At 42.1% G+C, this 23,167-nt stretch overlaps 1 protein-coding gene across 5 annotated transcripts; it reads left to right on the top strand.

Moving 5' to 3' along the window:
* Positions 1–43: 43 nt before the first annotated feature.
* Positions 44–21,546, top strand: csnk1a1 (casein kinase 1, alpha 1; the record flags this gene model as incomplete). Of its 5 annotated transcripts, none has more annotated exons than XM_083685816.1 (11): positions 46–807; positions 969–1,075; positions 6,158–6,284; positions 6,903–7,001; positions 12,639–12,778; positions 13,333–13,411; positions 14,904–14,978; positions 15,464–15,570; positions 16,021–16,133; positions 16,872–16,950; positions 19,976–21,546. In XM_083685816.1, exons 1-10 carry the CDS (start codon positions 685–687, stop codon positions 16,934–16,936), a joined length of 1,035 nt encoding a protein of 344 aa, XP_083541942.1. In that variant the 5' UTR covers positions 46–684. The 5 variants fall into 5 exon arrangements, with proteins under 5 accessions (XP_083541945.1, XP_083541942.1, XP_083541941.1 ...); XM_083685815.1 differs by having other exon boundaries at positions 16,021–16,169; XM_083685819.1 differs by lacking the exons at positions 16,872–16,950; positions 19,976–21,546 and adding an exon at positions 9,511–9,594 and having other exon boundaries at positions 44–807; positions 16,021–16,174.
* Between the last annotated feature and the right edge of the window lie 1,621 nt (positions 21,547–23,167).

The raw sequence follows: 23,167 nt of genomic DNA, 5'->3' as shown, positions 1-23,167 counted from the left end.
CCGCTCGCTCCCGCCTGCGCCCTGCTGTCTGATGCTAGCTAGCTAATCACCTCTAGAGACGAACGGTGGAGTAGTGACAAGAAGATGGCGGAGTGAGTGGGTTGCGCTTTGAAAGGAAAGCTGCGACCCTTGGATTCCGTTAATATTCTTCAAGAAAAGAAGAATCGAATCTAAATCAAACAAGTCGTCGGAAAATTAACAAGCAAGACAAATATCGCCCCTCTCGCGGAGGTGGTTCAAGCAGATTATCGAGCGGGGCTCAGCTAACAGTTCGACTGGTGTCCTTTCGACGATAGCTCGACGCTAGCAGGCTAGCTAGCCAGCCACTCGAGGCATTGCCTGGACGTTTGACCAAGCAATCCGGGCATAATTTGCAGTTTATTTTTTAGTAGAAGACGTGTTTCTATTCATTTTTATGTGGTGGTTGTATTTCCATCGATATTTTTGTACTAGCTAGCCAGTGTGTATTGATTGCTAGCTGCCGAATAATAGAAAAAAACGGCACTGACTAGCTAACATTAGCTAGCCAGCAACACTGTTTCAAGTAGCTTCACTGTCGTCGCCCACGACCAACCAGGACTCTGTATGTTCTGATAACGAGCTGTCCGAGAAGGGGAACCGACGGAGCAATCCCAGAGAATCCTATTTTAAACTGATCGGGTGTTGCTCGTCATTTTTGTGGATATGGCGAGCAGCAGCGGCTCGAAAGCCGAATTCATTGTCGGTGGGAAATACAAGCTTGTCAGAAAAATTGGATCTGGATCATTTGGAGACATTTATCTGGCTATCAACATCACAAATGGGGAGGTAATGTCAACAGGAATAACAGTAATATATTGTCAAAGTGAAGCTAGCTACTATGCTAGCCAGATTAGTCAACAGTCAAGCTGACTCACCCGAGTCTAGTAGTGCACTAACGAGTAGCAAGTAATCTAACCAGTGACTTATCATGTTATTCTGTGTTTCAGGAGGTAGCAGTAAAATTGGAATCTCAAAAAGCCAGACACCCACAGTTGTTATATGAAAGCAAGCTGTACAAAATCTTACAAGGAGGAGTTGGAATCCCACACATAAGGTGATATAAACCTTTCATTGTCTTTCATTGTCACACAGTTTGAAGTTTACAGGCAATATGATTGCAAATTGATTGACGTAACCCGTTATGATGTCGTTAGCTAGCGACCTAATATTGTCTGTCTGTGTACACATTTCAAGTTACTTTTCCATAAGCCAGCTCTAGTCCTCTCTGATAGCAGGCTAGCTGGCGTTAGCTCGAGCTAATCTCCTTGGCAGTTCTATTTTCACTTGTCTTAATATTTTTGATGGTAACCTTGCTCACACATTTTCTTAACCTTCAGCTTCATTTTACGCTCAAAACTCATTTGCAATTGCAGTTTTTCATCGAATTGGATGGCTGAAATGATTTGTCGGTTTGCTAAGAAATGATCAGGCAACCCAAAATCGTTCATTGGAAATGGCCGCTCCTCTTTTGTTGTGTTTGTTCCAACATGTCTTCCTTCCCTGTTAGAAAATGGCGGCTCACCAGTAGCGAAAACAACTCTATGGGCCTAGTGGTTTTGTTTCTCAAGGTGACTCCAGCGATAAAGTGACACCTAATGTACATTGCCAAACAGCGAAAGGTTTTATTAGGAACTAGCTATGTTGATTTTAGTCGGTTCCGAGGACTGAATATTCCGTCTTGGCTGATGGTTTGTTTCTCACAGACACATTGGTGGAATTTATAATCGAGGCAGGCTGATTGTGAAGTCGACGTTAGTTACTTTAGCCGGAGATGTAATTCAATTAGGATCGTCGTTTATAGTTACAAGTTATCTGATGTCAAACGTTTTAATGCAATAATGGTATTCGGTAGTCAGAAACCTGAACTGCCAGGTGCTGTGACACTATTCTCCAGGTCAGAGCCATTATAAAACACTTTATTATATGACTCTGGTCCGGGGACTTTTAAGAGTTTGAAAGACCGTTGTGGAAATTATATTAGAAATATGCTAGGCATAAGATAAGCGCAGGGGTAAAGGGGGCATGATTTGATACCGTCCTTAAAGATAATTAAGCTGTGGAAAACGTTGACATACGGTCTAAGTTCTCGATGGATTTTCCTGAAATCTGAGGGCACAGTCAAAGCTGTTTAATGCAGAGTAGTTCATGCCCCTGTTTAGCTTGGCTGTCACACTGTATGAGGGTCAGGATGGTCATTAGGCTCTAGTGCTTAGAGTGACTCAATAGAAAGACAGAACTTCTGGCGCTCCCTTGATCTTACACTACGCCATGCAGAGGATACATAGTGCCCCAGGGGGTTCCAACTACTTGTGTAAGACAGTGACACTGAATTTCATGAACAAGTCTACTCAACAAGGAATGCATTTAGACCTGGATATATTGAGAACTACATGAAAAAGTAGGACTGTGCAAAAATATGTCTACAGTTGAGTATCGTGATACAGCATTGGTACAACATCCCCCCCTTTATTGATTTTTTGGTATCTGCCAAATTAGTTTGTTCTCATGCAAACGGGGGTGAGAGCACCTCAGGGATGACATTACATTGATGCATTAACTAGGTGTGAAATGTGGCACAAAAAACCCCAGAAAATCGAATCAAAGGGATTTATTTGCTTATTTATGTAGTTATTGCACTACTGCTCAAATCAGCAAACAACGCACTATGGTAAATGTGTGGTGGACTGATTTATGGTCATGGAGTTTGGTGACGTCAAACTGTAGGAGCGGCATCTTTATGCATGTCCACTATTGATGTCAATATATATATATATATATAGGCAGATATGTTCTGACAAATGATATTTGAGGAACTGTGAAATGTTTAATCCAACAACGAGAAATTACACAATTGTATTCCAAATGTAACAAATTACATCAACCCACAGCTTGTGTAGAATCACATGTAGCACAAAATAGGCCAGAAGTGCCATATCTGATGTGTAGTAGCGTCCTGGCCAATACCCAGCCCACTCGAAATGGGGCCACAACATTTCATCTGTTGCTGTAACTTTAAATCCAGTTAACACACACGTTGTGGGAACTACCTTTTGTTTTGAGTATAGGGCATATTGTTCTGAAGTAGGTAGACAGGATTGGTCTCAATAGGGTGTTGCTGGATAGGACAAGCTTTCACCCATGTGGCCTTGAAATCCACCTAGGATCCAAGAGTAGTAGGCTAAGTCAGCAAACTAGATTCTCTGCTTGCCTACCTGGTTATGCAATTTAATCACAGCCCAGGCAATTAAGTCAAAGCTTAGATCTTTTTGGTTGGCAAGGTTTGCATTGAGCTTTGTTGTGCACCCTGTGGATTGTCTGGAAAATAAGGAGGGGGGGGTTATATACTGGGGTGTTTCATGTCCCAATCCCTTACCATTATAGCCAGTTCTGGCTCTTTCTGGTAGGCTATATCACCATCAAGTGTCTTGCACTCCTATCTATTCCTGGAGCATGCCATTTTTTTGTTTTTGTTTTATACGAATGCCTCATTGGCCTTTTTGTGAATATTGAGGGCTGTTTAAAATAGACTACTCTTCAAAAAAATAAATAAAAAAACATCTCAAAACATTAAGATTATTGTCAAAAGATAGGCCTAGTGTTTATGGTGTTAAAGGCTTTGATTTGCCTAGTTTGACGAACTGAAATGTTCTTTTGTGTGCGAACACCGGTTATGTGTAGGATTTCCCTCTATATGTTTGAGTGAGTATATTGGTCCATTATTTAAAATGTCTGCTTTGTACTGGAGACATGAGTTCGAATCTCTGGAAGAGAGTCATCGCCCATTCTCAAACCATTATTTTTTACTATGTCCATCAAATGTTTGACCTAGATAGACTTGAGCCAAATAATTAAAAACGTTGGCATTCTCAAAAAATTGGTGACACTTTTGCGCTTACCTATGCAGCTGTGGCATTTTGCGGGTGTCACCACTAAGCCCAAAGTTGACATCATTTGAACTCTTCAACGTTACTGTGCGCAAAGGGCAGAGTCTTGAACAAATGAAATGTACTCGTCTCTTTTTAAAAAAAAGATGAGCGCCTTCAGATGAACTGTGCTTGAAGCACGTACAAATGTCCTCTGTGGGTTGGTGTATTCAGACAATGCCTGTGGACTGAGGCATGGTGGCTTTCTAGAAACCTGAGCTCCGGGCCTGCATTCTGTTACTTGGCTACATACGTTGTGACCCGTTTTTTTGTTAGGTAACTCCCGTCATGGATATGCCCAGTCCTTGGCTGTTGGCAGGTAAAGAGAGGTGGGGGTGGGGATCTCAAACGTGCCTGACTGAAAGTTGTGGCGGTCAGCTGTTCCCTTTCGCGGAGACTGGACGTCACTCAGCAGGAGCCTTCACTTGTTTGGAAATGCAAATGACGTTTCAGACTCCTTCTGTTCCTTAAGTATAAGGAAGCTTTTTGAGACATAGTGGCTAATGACAAATGTGATAGACAGAGATAAGTGGCTTTGGATGTGACCTGGTAAGAATGTGTCTTGTTTTCTTGGCTTGTTACCATTGGGCCTTCCAGCTCAATTGAAAGAACTTGTGGAACTTTGACAAAGCCAGAAGAACCTGCTGAACAAGACCCACCTCCCCCACTCCCTCTGTTGCAACTGTATGCTGTGTTGTAATCAATAGAAAGGGACGTCTTGTGCTAACTCATTCTCCATTTTGTTTTTATGAAAGCCTGATTCATAAGTTAAATGCAAAGATTTCCCTCACTGGGGTTTCCACTGATGTTATGACCATACTTCTCTTTTCTTTCGGTTTGTTTTGTTTTTCACAACCATGCTGTCAGCCTCTCTAAAGAGGAAATGAGAGTCCCACAGGCCTGTAGTTTCCTGTAACATGTTTTTTTATGCACACTGCTGAAATGATAGATTCCTTGTTTCTTAGTTGGATGTTTTTCATGTTAGTTTAGCTTAAGTAATGCCTTAGGTCTCCATTCTGTTGCTAAGCTATCAAACTTGATTTATGTTCGGATATTTCGTTTCAAAGAAGAGAGAACAACTATGGAAGAATTTGCTATCTTCCATTGACATTAACGCAGCCACGGTGTGTAATCTACTTAGTCTAATGTGTTATAGGACGTCCCTGTATGTTGGGACTTTCTGTTTCAAGCCTTGAGTAATACTGTCATGGGCAATAATAGCTTACAACATAGGCTACACACAGCTCATAGCAGCAGACCATCAAGATGTCATATTACAGCTCAAAGTGTTGCATGGTGTTTTGGGTTGTTGCAGGCTCCTTTGTGTAGTATCAGTATGGATTGACTGTAGGGGTGTAGATTGGCTGGAGGGAGACCGATGAATCCACTTTTTTGAGCCATACGTTTGGCATGGTGGTTTCTACATGAAGCATGGGAAGGCTGTGTCCTCAGGGTGTGAGGCGTGTTGAAATGCAGAGCTTGGAACTTGTTTGCGAGTTCAAAGTACATTTCTCTGCTGACATCACGATAGTCTTGTGAAATGGTGCTGTTGACTAACAACACCTTTCATTCCATAAACACGATCTTTCGGAGCAGCAAAATGGCAGTGATCTCATGCAGTACACCCGTTCCCCGACAATACCTCTTTGTTTAGTAGAATCTTGGACAAGATGGTTGCCTGGCGACTGCTGCCACAGTCTACAGGAGAGGTGTGGAACTCTCTATATGACCTCTTACAGCTTAACTGTGAGGATGAAAGACTATGACTAACTAGAGCCAGCCTGAAAAATGAAACAACTCTGTCTGATAAATCAGGCTTCCTTTCTTACTCATAGTGCATGGGTTTTGTTGACCCAGCCCCTGCTGATTGTTATAAAAAATAACATTATATTCGAGCAGCAGGGTTGGTCACAGTTGAAGTCAACCCCTCCCATATTCATGGTTAGGCATGCAATGGAACACCTTAGAGGAAACATTGCCTTGCCCCCAGAAATATGGCCTTACTTGGAGGCTATTGTGCTTATACATGGTGTTCCACATTACTATGGATTTGCTATGCGAATAACTTGACTTTCTGTCCAAAAAAACTATTTCCATGTGGACAAAGTGTAAAATGAATTGGTTAGTAGGCCCGAATTGTTACATTTGACCTAAGCAAACACTCATGCATAACAAGGAATTATTAATATTTACTGTATGATGCTGTTTTACAGGTGGTATGGCCAAGAAAAGGACTACAATGTCCTAGTGATGGATTTGCTGGGACCCAGTCTGGAAGACCTCTTCAACTTCTGCTCTCGCAGGTTCACGATGAAAACTGTACTAATGCTCGCAGACCAGGTAAGGCTCACATTTTGATAGAATGGAGTCAATGTCTGTTGCTTTTTGACCCCTTGCTTACCCTTTGGTCCCCTTTTTCAGATTAGTCTGAGGGTAGACTGTTATATGGAAGCATCATACACTACAGGGCAGCATCAACAACTGAAACTAATCCACCATTGTTGTCATTAATTCCTCCCAATGTGGGCATGCTTGAAGGAATGGTGCAAATTGTAGAGCCCTATGAAATCTGTTGTCATGTTTTCCATATACAATGTTTTTACAGCCTGACTGATTTGTTTTTTCCTTGTTTCAGTTTCATTACATTTTTCTGCTTTTTTGCACTCAGCAAAGTACACTTGGAAGTATAGAAAAAGAATTGTAATTATTTAAATATAAATGCTTCCAGAAAGTTCTCGTGAAGTGGTTGCAATGACCGTAAACTGTAACACGCTAGAGACTCCTCATTAGGGTAGTTTGTGTTAAGTTTGACCAAAACTTTGAAGAGTCCCTGTAGGTTTTTAATGGAAACATGGTCCTCCAGGCAAATGTTTGTCAGCACCACAATAGGGAGAGTGGGACTTAAAGTCAAACTGATACTTCCACATAATCTGATTGGGGGCCATTTTTTCCTCACAGATGATCAGCAGAATCGAATATGTGCACACAAAGAACTTCATCCACAGAGATATCAAACCAGACAACTTTTTAATGGGTATTGGGCGTCACTGTAACAAGGTAAGTTGTCACCAGTTTCCTCCCTTCTGAGATGCAGTAAGTGGACTGAATCCCTGTGACCCATTTTTTTTGGTTTTGTTTATATACCATTTTGATGTGAAGAAGTAGCTAGGGTTAACTAGAATTGCTTGATAAATGTATACTTTTTTAATGGAGAAAGTGTTGCGCCTCACCTTTGAATTAAGTGGGAAAAGTGGCCCATATTGTCGATTACATTATTTTATTGGGTTGTTTCAAATATTGTTTGTGGAAATTATTCATAATGTAGACATGTTCCCTAATTCTCAGTGAGAAAGACCCCTCAGTTCTTGGTTTTGGTCATAGTTGTTTGTCATTGGTTTACTCCTGGAATTGTTTAGAATAAGTCCTACTACTCAACTACTTTAAAGATGAGGTGATACAGGTCCTCCTTGACATTAGTGTGCTGTCAGTAATGTTGGTGTTTTTGAGGTCTTCTATGGTCCTTAGAAAGCATGATGCTGTACCCCTGGATCTCTTTGAGGTCTTAGACAGGTCTTCCAGTACTATAGAAAAGGCTTATGCATGATGTGTAATCCCATTTATTTTTTTTCCCCTGCAGAGAATCATTTAAGGCGTTTTTGTGTGATTATTTTATCATTATTCAAACTGTATCTCAAGTTGCCTGATTTGTATTTTGTTTTTAATTAACTCACTATTTTGAGCCCTTGCAGACAGGCAACATTTGGCAAAGTTAAAGCATGATGCGTGTTTTAACACGGACCTGCCCACACATGCTGTGGTGGTCGTTTAGTATTACATTATACAACTGATCAGTCAACATCAGACTAGTCTCATCAGAATGAAGCCGTACCTTTTGGGTATTCAAGCATTGAAGCCTGTATTACCATTTTTGGCAGTGCTGCCTGGAGTAAGTGTTTACCATTGTGTGTCTGTGTGAATGCCAGCCTCAAGCTTCATTTTATTTTATTTTATTTTATTTTATTTTTTTATACATACATGAAATTGTCACTTTGTTTTATACTAAACTCCGTCAATGTTAAGGGTGCACATACAAATCTTTTGGATGGCAAACTCTCGACACCCACACCCAAGACGTTTTGCGTAGGGTGTGCACTGAACTCAATGGATGGGAAGACTGGCATAGCAGTAGCTTTTGCGAACCCCACTTTCTCCTCTTTTCACCTGAATTCACTCTGTATTCTGCTTCAAACCTGCTCTTTTACAATGGTGCTTAAAGTCCAAGTTAGTGCCCAAAAACGTGGTCGCAGACCGTTCAGGAAGCGCGTCTATTACACATAGGCCTAGTCTTCATTTGGACCTAGATCCGTGGATGACTATAGGCTACATCTGTAGCGTTTGACAAACATTATTAGAATGAAGAGCAATCGTTAACTTTAATCCCTCCTTTTCAGTAGGTTGCAAGTGTACACCAACAGTAGCTTTTTTTTCCCTACGGTGTGGAAAGTTACTCTCAGCTTGGCATCATTGTAAACTAATTGCTTGTTTTGTTGCTTTGTCTTGGGCTGCTCTGTAGAAATCCTCTAAACAGAAGCCACTACACAAGCTGTCCTGTCATGCGTCTCTCGCAGCTGTACTAAATCTACTTCATGTAATGACGGCTCCATGCAGATTAATTCATGCTCCTTTTCTTTACTGCACGCTTTCCTCTCTGTTTTGCTCTGTAGATCTGCTCATTGCCAGATTGGGCTTGACCAAAGTTAGCCAAAGTATTCTACCCTCTTCCTTACTGAAGGTGTCCACCGTTTCAAAGCCATTGGGATTAAAAATGATCATTATTTGATCCATTGCTTCCTGTGAGATCTCAAGGAGATGGTGGGGTGGGGGTGAGTTGGGTGGCTGCCTTTTGTTTTTAAAGCTTTTGTTTTCACGCCTTATTGTTAAACTAGTGCCCATTTTAGGGAATGGCCTTAAAACGTGCCTTCTCTTTTAACCCTAGTTGTGCCAGTAAATCAACTGCATATTGTGTACTGCACTCAGGCAGACGGTTGCTCCAAATTATAGTAATGATCATAAAGCACTTCTCTACTATGTGGCACTGCTAGTGTTAAATGCTGCAATATCAAACAGCCACTGCAAAGTCAAAAACGCGAAAACAGGCATTGAAACAATTGTGTAAAAGACAAAGAACATAAGAGTTAGGAGCTGGGCAGTCTTAGTGTATAAAGTTTTGCCTCCATGACTATGAAATTGGTATGGCATTGAGGACTTCATGTCCTACAGGACATCCCCCCCCCTCTCCCCATCTGCTTCCCTAAATACTGGCTTGCATCTAAGCCGAGGCTTACTCCTAGCAAGTCCTCCCTCAGTCAGAAGTGCCCTCTATGATCTCAGCTCAAATGCTTGCTGGTGGACGAAGGATGGCCTTGGGCTCCCCTCCCCCCACCCTCCCCTTCTCCTCCCTCTCCTCCCGTTCTTTTTCTGAGCCTTGGTGTTGCCTGTCTGCGCTGGCCTTGTGGGGTTGTCAGCAATACTGTTTGATGCACTGCACCCTCTATTGTTTGTTCAGTGTTTAGAATCTCCAGTGGGGAAGAGGAAAAGAAGCTTGGCTGTTAGTTCTTCTCAGGACCCATCTTTCTCAGGATTAAACCAGGTCTGAAACCACAACCGCCTCTTAATACTCCCCCAAATTCTGTTTGTTTTTTTTCTTTTTGGAGTTTATTTTCCCGTTAAGAAGTTGCCTATTTTTATTTCATTTTGGTCAATAGTTATGAACACGTATTTGGCATTAAACCAGACACACATGATAAACAGAGTTAGAGACTAACACCAAATCCAGATTGCAGGGATCTGTGTTTAGGTGGATGAAGAACATGGTGACCAGAGGGAGATGCTGTTAAGTTTTTATGGGGACCTTAGGGTCTTTTTAGGGGGACCTTCAGTTCCTTTACTATGTTGCTGTGTTACTGGTTGAGGGTTTTTTTGCGCCACTTATTTGAGCATTGAGAATAACTTTCTATTGGTTTCCCAAATGATCCTCTTCCTCAGCGTTTCAGGACAAGTCGACACAGGAAAATGTCTGTCACTAGCCATGTGAGTAGTACGCCCTTTCCAAGTGACTAGGGTTGCACCTTGGAGAATGGGCCAATAGTTAGTGGAGATCACAGAACAATTCTTCAGTTCCCATGGAGTTTATTAGATCAAAGCTGGTGGCCATACTTGATTTATAATGGCTTGCACATTGGCATAGGAGATGCCGACTGTCACCCTGCACTGTGGTGATACTCCTCCTGTTGGATAACAACTGGCAATGTAGCGGCCATTGAGCTGGTCTGAACCAGCTGCCTGTTGCCAGAGACAGTGCTGACATCACAGCCTGCTGTTGGCCAGCAGCCAAAGGCTCAAAGAGCAGAGGGGGAGAGTTTGGAAATGCAGCCTGAAAAGCCAGAATGGGGACTGGCAGATGGGTGTGGTTAGGTTATGCTTGCTCGCAGATTAGCAGAACTACAGTTTCTTAAAAGGCTAGGATGCAGTTTAATGTACCACAAAACTGATTAAGTGGTGTCATACTCTTGTCTTGTATATATTATATACATATATGTTCAAACATCTAGACACTTAAAGGCCTATTGGAAAGCAGACTTTTATTTCTGAGTTTCAAAACTCAATATTCTAATCAGCTTTTAAACAAAGCTTTGGAAATACCCACAATGCACCATTATCTCACTCCAAACTGGGACTTGCAAAATAATGGCAACAACAAAGCTAGCTAGCGAGTACACTTATTCATCATAGTGTGGAACCTCGTCACAATGTTTTGCAGGAATAAATTGTCACCACACGCTTTGGAGGACTAATGTCATTGTTGCTCCAAAGGCATGTTTTGCTGCTGCACTACCAGTTGATCTTTGTTTTATTAGACAACCAAGTTGACTGTTCTGCAGCCTTGATGGACTAATACTGATAGCTAGTGCCCAATAGCTGCCATGCAGCAACATTTTAAATTTGTGTGGTGTTTTTGGAAATAGTGAAGGGTATTTCTATGATAGATAATGCGACACCAGAAGCATCAAATGTAACAGTTCAACATGTAACCTCGTCGGGGTTCACGTGGGTGTGATTGATATTATATCACTTTAACTTGCTTCTATTGTTGGTGCCCTGGATCTTCCTGAAATTATTGTTGATGTGATTGACCTCAACTCAGGAGGTTTTAAGTGGGCCATGGGCCTGTACGTTATATAATGAGCTTAGCAGGATGCAAACTGCATAACTTTTTAATTGTATATGCCTGCTATAAAATGGTGAACACAGGTATGAAACCAAAATGTCTCCTCACTTCTGTTTCAACAGAACTTTGGCTTTTATATTGGATTTGGGATATTTGGTTTTGAAGGTTGGTATATTGGGAAGGTCAATTTATTATTGCTCAGATTATGTTGTAAAATGTGAGAATTCCTGACAGGCAGGATGCTTTGAGTAGTTGACTGTGTTGCGTAGACTAGGTAACTAGGTAAGCCACGCAAAGCAACGGAGGTGTGACTTAAACTAAATCCAGTGGCCTGTGAGATACGAGTTCCTCTACAGCTTGAATGTTTCGATCCTCCATTCACAATTGCCATTGTAACTGTATACCATAAAAGCTCATCTTTACTGTGGGTACTACTTATAGGTGGAAAAAAGGGGATGCGAATTGGATGCTATTGGTTGTGAAGGTAAAGCTTTATGTGAGAACGTCCTGCCCATGTTAAATTTGTTTAGCACCTCAATTTCTACTGAGATTTCTACTAGGTTAGAAAGCAAATTTTTGCTTCAAGCATTGCTAGTACTGACTATTATCACATCTTGTTAACTCCTGTAGGATATTTCCTCTACCCTTTACATCACGTGAACACATTGGACCCACATGATATGAACTTCGTCATGCAAGATACATAACGCACCCTTCCTCTTCAATTTGAACTCATAGGTTTCGGCTAATGGAAGCTTATGCTCTGTCTAAGCTGGAATATACTATTTAGGGTGACCATGCAACTTTCATGTATTTATAGACTCTGAAATGTTCCATTCTTCCTGGAATGCTCTTGCTTCTGAATACAAACAACAGTACCTAAGGACAGAAGGAAAGGCCCAAGTTAATAAATCACTCGAAAGGTGATAGTTTAAGGCAGGTTTATCGTTGCGTTATCATTATAATAGTATAACTGCCGTTTCTCTTAGCTGGACTTAGCGATACAGTCAACATAACAAATGTTCTTGACAAGAGGAAATAAGTTTTGAATCCCTGGCTGAGCCAAGCAGGCTGAGTGGATCTCTTTCAATACGACTGCAGCCGCCACTGCTGCCTCGGTGAAAAACCTCTGAAGGGCGAGGCAATCTGAGGGACTGCAACCTGCAGCTGATAGTTAGTAGTGTACTGTGGCTGTCCTCCAATGGGAAATGATTCCAAGGTCTTGAGTTTCCCTGCCATGATCACATTTGCTTCCTTGATTCTACCGTCACATGGGCTGTCACTGTTTCCGTAGAAACGATTCCAAGGTCTTGAGGGGATAGCTGGTTCTCTAGTCAAACGCTACACAGAGCAGGAAATTGAAAGAATTGACCCATGATCTCGCCTCTTCCATTCTGGTGATTGTTTCTGAAGTAGGAATACGTTTAAAACGTCAGATCTGTTTGTTTTCTCTTCCCCTATCGCAGTTGTTCCTCATCGACTTTGGTCTGGCCAAAAAATACCGGGACAACAGGACACGACAGCACATACCTTACAGAGAAGACAAGAATCTCACAGGCACAGCTCGTTATGCCAGCATCAACGCGCACCTGGGCATCGAGCAGAGGTAAGTGCTCATATCGAAGTGGGGCTTAATATGTAGGTTTATGTCTCCACTTAATTGGTGTCCTGTCGTTTCGGAGTGGCAAGAGGGAGCTTCTGGTGATGGGGGGACGGGGTCAGTTCCTCCTCGCCCTGCCGTGCAGCGTCTCTTAAAGGGTTGTTCTCATGATGACCACGCTCTCGTTAGTAGTCCTCCCCGCCACCAACAGCTGCACTTGCCATTGACCCAGAATACTATTTTTGACAAACGGGGCCATGTGATTTAGCATGGCCTGTCTTTGCTCCCTTTTCCACCAGTGCAGGACTTCCTATGGTTTTATTAAGGACAGTTTCTTTTGTCTTTCTTTTATTGTTGGTTAGAACAATTGTAGCTTGCAGTAATATTCGTAGAACACTCATTGCTGACATGATCTGTCTTTCGTATAATGAAGCATTCAATAAGGCTATGAAAGACTCGAAGCATGATGGATGAATAGCCCTTGGATGAATAGAAGTAAGATTGGTTGCTCTTCAACTGTGCTCTTAACCTTGAGTTCTCAATGCCTTTGTTTGTTCCAGTCGCCGAGATGACATGGAGTCGCTAGGATACGTCCTGATGTACTTCAACAGAACCAGCCTGCCCTGGCAGGGACTAAAGGTAGGCCAGGCAGGTACTTTAGGGCTCTCAGTCCAGTAAATAGCAGGTTAATGTTTCACTTAGTGACATGGAACACCACTCCGCAGAGCTGCTCATCCATACTTTTGCCTGGAGGAGATTTTGACTGGATGTTTTGACAGCCAGCTGTCTCCATAACAACCATTTTAATCCAGTTGCTGTTTTTGTGACGCATATCCACATTTCTAGATTATTTGCTCAGAATGTAGATAGGTAGGTACTTTATTGATCCCCGAGGGGAAATTAAGGTGTTACAGCAGCTCACATCACAAACAACGACGACAAAATAAAGTGACAATAGAATTAATACAAACTCTGATCACCCTGATCGAGCCAGCCGGAGAAGGAGAGTTGTACAGTCTTATTGCGGCAGGCAGAAAAGATCTCCTATAGCACTCCTTAGTGCAACATGGCTGTAATAATCTGTTGCTAAAGAAGCTTCTCTGCTCTGCCACAGTGTCATGTAGGGGATGGGAGGGATTGTCCATGATGGCCAGGAGTTTGGTCCTCATCCTCCTATTGGCCACCTCCTCCACAGAATATCTCGTCTTCCGTAGAGATGCACTTCCATTTTGAATTTGCTAGTTTAGCAACATTAAGTAACACATCACGTACGATGTTGGCTAGCTTGTTAGATAGTCTTACTAGCAGATTATCCTAACTCACCATTCCAGTTGTAGCGTTACTTGAGGTCACTTGTTTTCCAAAGGATTAGCTAGCTACCTAATTCATATATCCTACTGAGGCACGGATGACATGGGTTTGCTCTCCACTATGGTGTCTTAGGTAATGCATCACAGCATAACATTTGCGGCAAACAACTGCCAGGGTTAAATGCGGCAAATGAGTCTTTTTGCCGTGTCTTAGTGTGATTAAGTGAAACATCATCCCTGCACAGTAGTGCCTGAAGACTCAAGTCCTCAGCAAGGTTACGCACCAAGCTAATTGCCTTACTTTTGGCATGGATTACATAGTAAAACTCAATACAATAATCACTGTTACGTGAACAGTCCATTACTGAGAGAAAGACTAAGGGCTCCAATTGGTTTAAGCTGATAGTGCTGAGCGGAGCAAAAAAAAGCGAACAATTCTACAATACTCTACAGCATGATTTTTCGTCTTTAACAATATCCTTCAGAAAGGGGTGAGAATAAAATCGGAGTTTGGTTAACAGTCTGAAAATGCATTGCACATAATGAAAACACTTGTTCGAAACTTCAATTGGGTAATATCTCATCACATCTATTAGAAACATTACGGTTAAGATGGCCGACTTTGCTAAATTTTTGGCACTTTTTTTGCTCATGGAGCCTAATATGAACTATCCCAAAATGTCCCTTTAAAGAAAGATTGGACTCTCTTACTGGTGTATTTGTGGTGTTTACTGGCCTCGATGCTCAACTGTGATCTGCCCAGGGTAGAGTGTAAAACTGTGGTGCACAACATTTTCATTTCTCGCCCACATGTTCCACAGGCTGCCACAAAGAAACAGAAGTACGAGAAGATTAGCGAGAAGAAGATGTCAACTCCAGTCGAGGTCTTGTGTAAGGTGAGTGGGTGAACCCATGAAGACCAATCCCACTTTTGCCAGGGAACAGAGTAGCTCATTAAGCCATCTTACCGTTAGACAGACAGACTCACACAGCAACTATTTTTGGTCGGGGTCAGATAGGTAGATGCTAACTAGGGAAATAAAATCATTACCCAGAGTCCACTGAAGTCAGACTGCCTGTTGTACAAGAGCAGAAATTGTGGCTCGAGCCACTAATCTAATCCACTCTTAAAATAGTGGCTGTTATGCATAGACTTGGAACTGAAAGCATGGTGACCATTGCTCATTAACAGGCTAATGGCTAGCGGAGAGTATGCGTGCTCAAGGCAACGCATTAGTAATCTCAGACTTCATTCAGTAACCTTTTCTCTAAAACACGCCTGACTATAGTTTATAAGGCAATGTACTGTTAAGTGTATGCTTTTGACAGTAACCCACTTCGCTGGACATGGATAGATAATGTGCCGCTCCTCCATTTCCAGGGTTTCCCAGCAGAGTTTGCCATGTACCTGAACTACTGCCGCGGGCTGCGGTTCGAGGAGGCGCCTGACTACATGTACCTCCGCCAGCTGTTCCGCATTCTCTTCAGGTACAGTTCGTTCCTCACCATTTTACCCTAGCTGTCCTGTCTCCCAGCTGAAACCCTTACGGGAACAGTCTGTACATCACAGTCTGTACATCACACTGACAGAAGACCAGTACAATGCTTCCTTCCTATTTCAAACAGTGGGAAATCCCCCTCTTATATATTGTATTGTATTGGACAGAGAAGTAAAACAGTGACAGGAAGGAGATGATGTATTATGTTCTAAACCATCCGTAGGTCACATTTTGTCTCTTATTCTACTATAGGTTGTATTTCTATGTAAAGCTAATAAGCATTACATATGAATTACATAGATGTAAATAACTAGTATGATGTGTGAATGGAACACACTGTACTTAGGGTTGAAATGGTCTTTGCGTAAGGATGGTGAACGGAGGAACAGGAGAGCTCTCGATGAACGCATGTCTCAAAGAGTCTTGTTTTTCTACCCAGGACCCTGAACCACCAGTATGACTACACGTTTGACTGGACGATGCTGAAGCAGAAAGCAGCCCAGCAGGCCGCGTCCTCAGGGGGAGCGGGGCAGCAGGCACAAACCCCCACAGGCAAGCAAACTGACAAACCCAAGAGTAACATGAAAGGTTAGTAGCAAAAAGCCAAGCGACGTTCAGAGTGCAAAAATGGAGACACCAATTGCTTTCATTTTCGTTACCCCTCAAAGTGGTTTAAAAAAAACAAACAAAAAAAAACAACACAAAAAAAATAAGTGGATTTGGAACATTCTCACCCACCAGATTTACAAGAAAAGACAACAACAACAAAAAAGACACGGTGTTAGTTCGAGGAGGCACCCCAAAAGATTTGAAGAGAGATTCAATTGGTCTGTCTTGCAGATGCAAAGACGTCCTTGGGAAATTTGACTACTAACTTTGTACCCAAATGTCTTCATTCTTTTCTGGGACAAAGGGATGGCTTTATAACCTTCTGTGAATGTTAAAATTCTAGTGATTTCCCTCTTAGAATTAACCCCCTTTCCAAATGGGATGTACGATTGACTCTGATTTCTCACAATCATTGTTCCTGGATCTAACACTTGTTATATATATATATATCTATATATATTAATCTTTATTCGAATGCTCTCATATAGATGGATGAGAGGATTGAGATTCTAACCACACACTAACAATGGTATTGTGTGACTCTACATAGTCTATATTAAACACTGACAATCCTCGGTGAGATGGTAATGGTTTGTCTGTTTTCATATGAATTCTATCTGCACTATTATGTGACTCAAATGACCTGTTTTAATTCCAGTCTCCCCCCCTCCCTCTCCTTAGAGGGTATCCCGGGTGGTGCCAGGGTTGATGGCGGAGGAATCAACCCAATTTTTCAAAAAACCTGAAGCAGTTTCATCAGGTGATGACTAGGATTTCCACAGGGGATTATAGTCAGCTAACATTAATAATCTCTGCGCATGAAATTGCTGGCGCCCTGTTGGATACCACCTACCACCTCACCTGTTTTAGACCTAACGGTTAAAAAGGCACTTTTAATAACAAGTCAACACCATATCCCTATTACTTAAGCAACCTTAGTGGCGTCATGCCCCCTTGCACCTCCCGTATTAAAACCATGCCTGTGTCACATTGGCACAGACCTCCTTGCTTTAGCTACATAGCTACTCATAGTCCACTCAGACATAGTCCACTCAGACACAGTCCACTCAGAGCATGGACTAGAATGGAGCCCTGAGTGTGTCTAATGTGTGCTGGAGTTTGGCCACAACGGTCTATTGGCTTCAAACCACACGTGACTTAAAAAGTACAAAATCCAAGTAATTCCACTCCTTTGTAAAAAGGGAAAAGACGATATACTTATACAACGATATTTCCACATGCGCCAGCCTGTTTTGAAACGGCATAAGCAAAGCTGAATTGAATCCTCGGTGTACGTGATTGGAAATCACGATACAGTACGAGGATTCAGTATTTGTTACTCGACCGACGTGTTTTTGGTTTCAGGGCAGGTTGATTGGAAAACAGGCCCTTGCTGCTGACATGGATTGCACCCCTGAGGGGGCAGGGCGTTCTCTTTGCTGCTCTGCCTGGCCACCATTTTGTTTGTATCACGTAGTGGGGGTGAAATCCGGCCCAAACTAGGGCTTCCGGTGGCTTAATTTCACAGCAGGTTACCTATTTTGTTGATGCTAGACGTTTTCTTTTGGTGACGTCAGGCAAATCCTTTTCTGGTCCTCCTGTCGGTGCAGGACTAATGACAGTGCTGTCTCCACTCTGCGGAGAGGGGCTTTGAAATCCATTAAATATGAATTAGAAATCAAAGCAAGAGGACACGCTCTCTCTCTCTCTCTCTCTCTCATCCCCCCTCCCCCTCCCTCTCTTTCAAGGCACATCCCACATGATGGCAGTGAACAAGTGCTGTGAGGAGAGGCTAGTTATAAATAGGATTTGCTGATGACGTGAAGCGGTCTAATCCTTGACACTGTCTGTTTTAGTACTGTATGTGGACTCCATGGACAAGGTAGCCAGCACCATTGTGTACCCTGGCTTTCTGGGCAGCACAATCCAACGTTTTTTGGGGATTGTTAAAACATTTGTCTTTGTGAATGGACCCCCCCCCCCCCCCCGCGCGCGTGCGCACAAGCAATTCCCGGTTAATTTTATTACCTTCCTGTTTCATCCCCTTGTATTGAAGATTTTGTATTTTGTATCTATTTGTAGATGTCGTTGTTGCAGTTTGTAGTTCCTTGATCACTGTCCCTTTAAGATAAGAGTGCCAGTGAAGGGTGCTGAGGACCCACAGCCAGGAATTTAAATAACCAAGCTCTGGAGTATTGGGGCTTGAAAGAACTTGCTGGTTTCTTGGATACCAATTTGACTTGGCCACTCTGTTAGCCCTGTAACAATGGAAACATTGTTAACGTGTGTTAGCATTTCAGCCCCCTTGTGTCGCTCCATTGCCTTGCATTACAAGACATTTATGTAGAGCAAGCCACGCAATAAGTCACAGACGAATCAAAGCGATCAAAGCAAACCGTATCAACCCAGCCTTTCACTTTCAAAAGCATTCGACTGCATCTGTGTACAAGTTGTAGTCATGTGGGAAGCTGGGAAGTATCTTAAAGGGTATTTGCTATATTAGAAGAGGGTGGTTCTATAAATAGCTCTCACATATGGAGAATTGCGCTGCCCTTTCACCCCTTCAAGTGGGACAGGCCTGTTGCATCAGCTGGTTCTTCCACTCCAAAGAAAGGAAAGACGAAGACACATGGCAAGAACAGCTTCCTTTGGCCTCATGCTTGGTTTTGAAGCGTGCCTTTTGTAGAGCGATTCACGTCACATCATCAGAGTAAAAAGCTGCAGACCAATTCAAGGGTATTTTAGACCCATTACGTATGTCCTGCTGTTTCATATTTTGCTCTGTCGACATAGCTGCGTAGGCCTGCAGCAAAACGAGCTTTTGCTTTGAGTCGGATCACATTTGAGGGAATTGCTGTAGCGGAGGGATGTTACTTATGAGAGCTGACGTCGAAAATACTTTCCCTTTCACTCAGATCTGACATGCTCGTGTACAGACTTGAGCTGCATTATCTAAACCCAGTGGGGTGAGGCTCCAAAGTACACCATCAATATATGCGAAGGCATGCTCGAGGAAGAACACAGATTAGCAAGGCTCATAGGATTGAATAGCGGTTTTCAAAGTAGTTTTCTTTCTTTTTTTTGGTTGTACTTTTTCAGGTTTTCCCAGTTCCCTGTTGTCCCTATGCTAAGGCTGCCACATCACTAAGCTGCATGGGTGTAACCGTGAATAGACATGTATGCCGCTGGTAATCACTCTAAAGGTTACCTCCCACTGCAGCGAAGCATGAAGGGAGTTTGATTCACAAAGACGATATCCCTGTTTGTGTTTTTGTCCGATTTTTATTTTATTATATTTGACCTTTATGCCTTTTTATCCAGGTCAGTCTCAGACAGATACACTCTTACGAGAGAGAGCCCGTCCTGGCGAGAGATCTTGTAGAACGCCTCAAATAGATTTATTGACATGGCACGCTGTTTTCCTAACAACCTTTCCACTTGTACTGTTTTCCCGGACCTCGTGCCTATCTGTAATCTGACGTGATCGTTTTAAACTCTAAAACCTATGTGGTGGTGGATGTCTTCATTACAGGAAGCTCAGAGCATGGCTCCATAAATGTTTGATTCTCCCTCTCAGGCACTCTGCAGCAGCGCAGTCCCCAGCTTTGCTGCAGAGCGGGACTGATGACTGGGCACTTTTTTATTACAGGGCTGGAACTGCTGTGACTTGTTTGGCCTTGTTTGATAGAGCAGTTGCTCAACCCTATTGAGATACCAGTTGTTCTACCGGTGTGTAACCATGACTCTCTTGTCTGTGTCTCCATCTCTCTCTCCTTCTCTTCCAGGTTTCTGAGCATTAAGACAATGAAATGAAGCAGAGCAGAATGGCCGTAGCAGGATTTGCCTTCCAATCACACCCCGGCATCCAGGATCAAATTCACCAGAACCTGCCAGGCATTGTGGGCAACCCTCTTTTCCTGTTAAAGAACTATCGTTCCATATACTATATATGTAATCGCTATATATAGATAACATGCTTGGCATATATCTATATATTGGTATGTATATACTATATCCACACAGAAAGCAGGCTTGGTATGGAATTTCGAAGCTGTAGCCTTCTCTATTGTCCTGTCCCTGAAGATTTTTTTTTTGTGTTTCTTCAAAACTGAAAACTAAGAAATGGTTGGCTCACTGCGGATGTAATTGTGCACATGCCAATATTTTCCCTGATTTCCCCCCTTCTGAACGCTGCCTGGGCGCCTGCCTCACCTCATGGTCGCCCTCCGTCAGAGCAGCTTGGTCCCTTTCCCCTCAGTCACAGAGCGTGGCATGACCCAGACACTTGTCAGTCAGATTGAACATTTGAAACAACCATTTTCTTCCTTACTCAACTTTTTTTTTTCTCATTCTCAAGAAAAATGAAAGATGTAAACTGAAAACTGTTTTCCTTTGTTGTTATGAATGAATCCTGGGTAATACTAAGCAAAACATTGGATTTACTTTTTCTTTTCATAAAAAGGTAATTAAGATTCTGCCTGCTGATATGTGCTAGAGGAGCTTCTAATGTGAAGATGAAAAAAATTCTAGTGACTACTAGGTTTCTCTTTAGAACGCTGCATTAACTATATTGTACTTGGTATTCTGAAGTCTCAAAACAATGAATAAAAACGATAAACTCCACAAAAGCATATTCATTATAATTAGGCACCTCTCGACTAAACCTGTTTGTAAATTGCTTAGAAAATCTACGCATCAATTATTTTTTTTTTCTTTTCAGAGATGTTAATGTTGATCGACAAATGTTACCATTTTTCTAGTAATTTGATTGCTATGATGGCCTCAATGTTCCGTTTTTTGAGACAGACAAACGTACCCACTCCACCACCCTTCCCGTTATCATTTTTATATACATATATATACACTTTTTTATCAGATAACTTACTTTTTTTCAGTTTTATAGAGTTGTCTTTCCCTGTATTGAATTGATCATTTTGGGGAAAGGGTGTTTTTGTTGCTTCTTCCTGCAGTGAAGCAGATCCTCTTGTAAAATACTCTGGGACTTTCTCTCTGCAACTACATTTCGCTGCTGCTTAGAGTTGCGACCTTTTCCTTCTTGTTTTCGTTCCTTTTTTATTGCAAAGAAAGTGTTGGAGGGTTTCTTTTCTATATACTTTGAGTCTTGTAAGGCAAGAATAATTTGAATTTCTCTCAGCCTTTAGTCACAACAGATGCACACCAATAACTTGGCTGTTTCCCCCTACCTATTACTCCCTCTGACCCAGCTTTAGCTATTTTATAGCTGGACATTCTATAAAAGTGTAATTTATTCCCTTTTAGCATGTCAGAATAAATTAAAAAATAACTTGTCAGAACCACTGTCCCAGTCTCTGTAATTTGAAGAAAAAAAACACAACACATAGACTTCTGCCTTAGACCCGGATGGCTGATAAACATTTTTTACTTTCCATTTGCTTGTCTTTACACGTTTACCTGTTAACTACCACACAACCCAAGTATTGTGAGCATTTAGAAACTTGATTGGCAGTATTGAGGATGGATAAGAAGCAAAGACTTGGGTCAAACTCTCAAGGGATTTGTCTTAAGGTTTGATTGCTTGAGACAAAAGGGACACATTTGTGGAAATGGTCAAAAAGGTATTGCTGTAAGCTAGAGAAGCAGTTCCTGTGAAATGATATTGTTGGGGTGGTGGGTAGTTGTAGGTGCTTGTGGTGGTGTTTTGAAAATAAAATCTTCCAGGATTTATATCTGTAAATATTAAAATGGCTTCAAATGGCGGTTGTGGAAAATTGTTTCCTTATCTGCAACTCATCAACTGAACTCTCCATAAAGGTTGCCAAAAGAAATGGGCCATGCAGCAGTTCTTCAGTATGGGATGTGACCTCTTGTCTACACTTGGGGAGGGGGGGTTAGTCATGTTTTGGCTCAATGTAGCAAAAGGATTCACAACAAACTGAAATGTTTATAATTTATCAAATTAAGATAGTGTCTCACTAACCCTAATTGTTTTATTTGGTTTCCAAATGTTTTCTCCTGTTTGCTCTAATTGAACAGGACCTTGTCGGACTCAGTGAATGAAGGGGTTAAACGGACAACAGAAGAGCAATGCAAAGAACCACACAATGGGGCTGAGGCCAAAGTGCAGCGTAACAGAAGGTCCACCCCCATACCCCCTACAAGCATTTCAATTGAGTACAGGGTTTCTATGTTAAAAAAAAAAAAAAAGAAAGACTTAAGAGTCTATCTCCAGCTCTAGTCTGAGTGAATATACCGCCCCTTCCTCTTGTGCACAACAATGTACATTGTTCTATGTTCTACATTGTTCTATCAATGTTTTCCTCTGGCAGCCCTGCTTTGCCTGAGTTGTTTCATCAACAGGAAATGACCTGTATTCTGAAGCGAGCAAGAAAAAATGTTGAAATGGTGAAAATGTTAGCAGTAATTTCGCTAACTTTGACCTCAACCATTGTCACAACAGCCTTGGGGGGGATCCTGAGAGTCCCAGTGAGAGTGTTGTGTGGTCAGGGAATTGTCACCCAGACTGTAGAGAGAAGTGCTGTGTCTGGGTAGTGGGGGTTGGGGGGTAATTCCCCAGGACATAACAGCACAAGGGTTGCAGGGTGAATGAGGCCTGGATGTCCTTTCATCTATTGTGAGGTCAACATGGAAAGCAGCTGTTAGCAACGAGAGAGAGAGGCCCCAGCCTACACAGCCCTCTGGATGGACAAAAGGGACCAAAAAAGGGACAACTATTAGTCTGGAGTGAAAAAGGCCTGTCTTGAAGATATGAAACCTACAGACACTATGAAAGTTAAGTTAATAAGTGCACTGCAGGTATAACTATCTTTAATTTATGTCTCAAGTCATTGTTTATCTTTTAGGGAGATAAGGACCAGGATTATGTTACACAGTCTCTATTATACAACTTAACACTCCCTTTTCTTCCCTTTGCCTCAATTTATTAATTCCAGACTCGTTCACCTACTGCAGTTAACACTCCAATTGTCTTGAAAAAT

This window comes from Argentina silus, assembly GCF_951799395.1.
Source record: "Argentina silus genome assembly, chromosome: 15".
Classification (NCBI taxonomy): domain Eukaryota; kingdom Metazoa; phylum Chordata; class Actinopteri; order Argentiniformes; family Argentinidae; genus Argentina; species Argentina silus.
The sequence above is the reverse complement of the archived record's forward strand: the minus strand, read 5'-3'. Positions and strand labels throughout refer to the sequence as shown.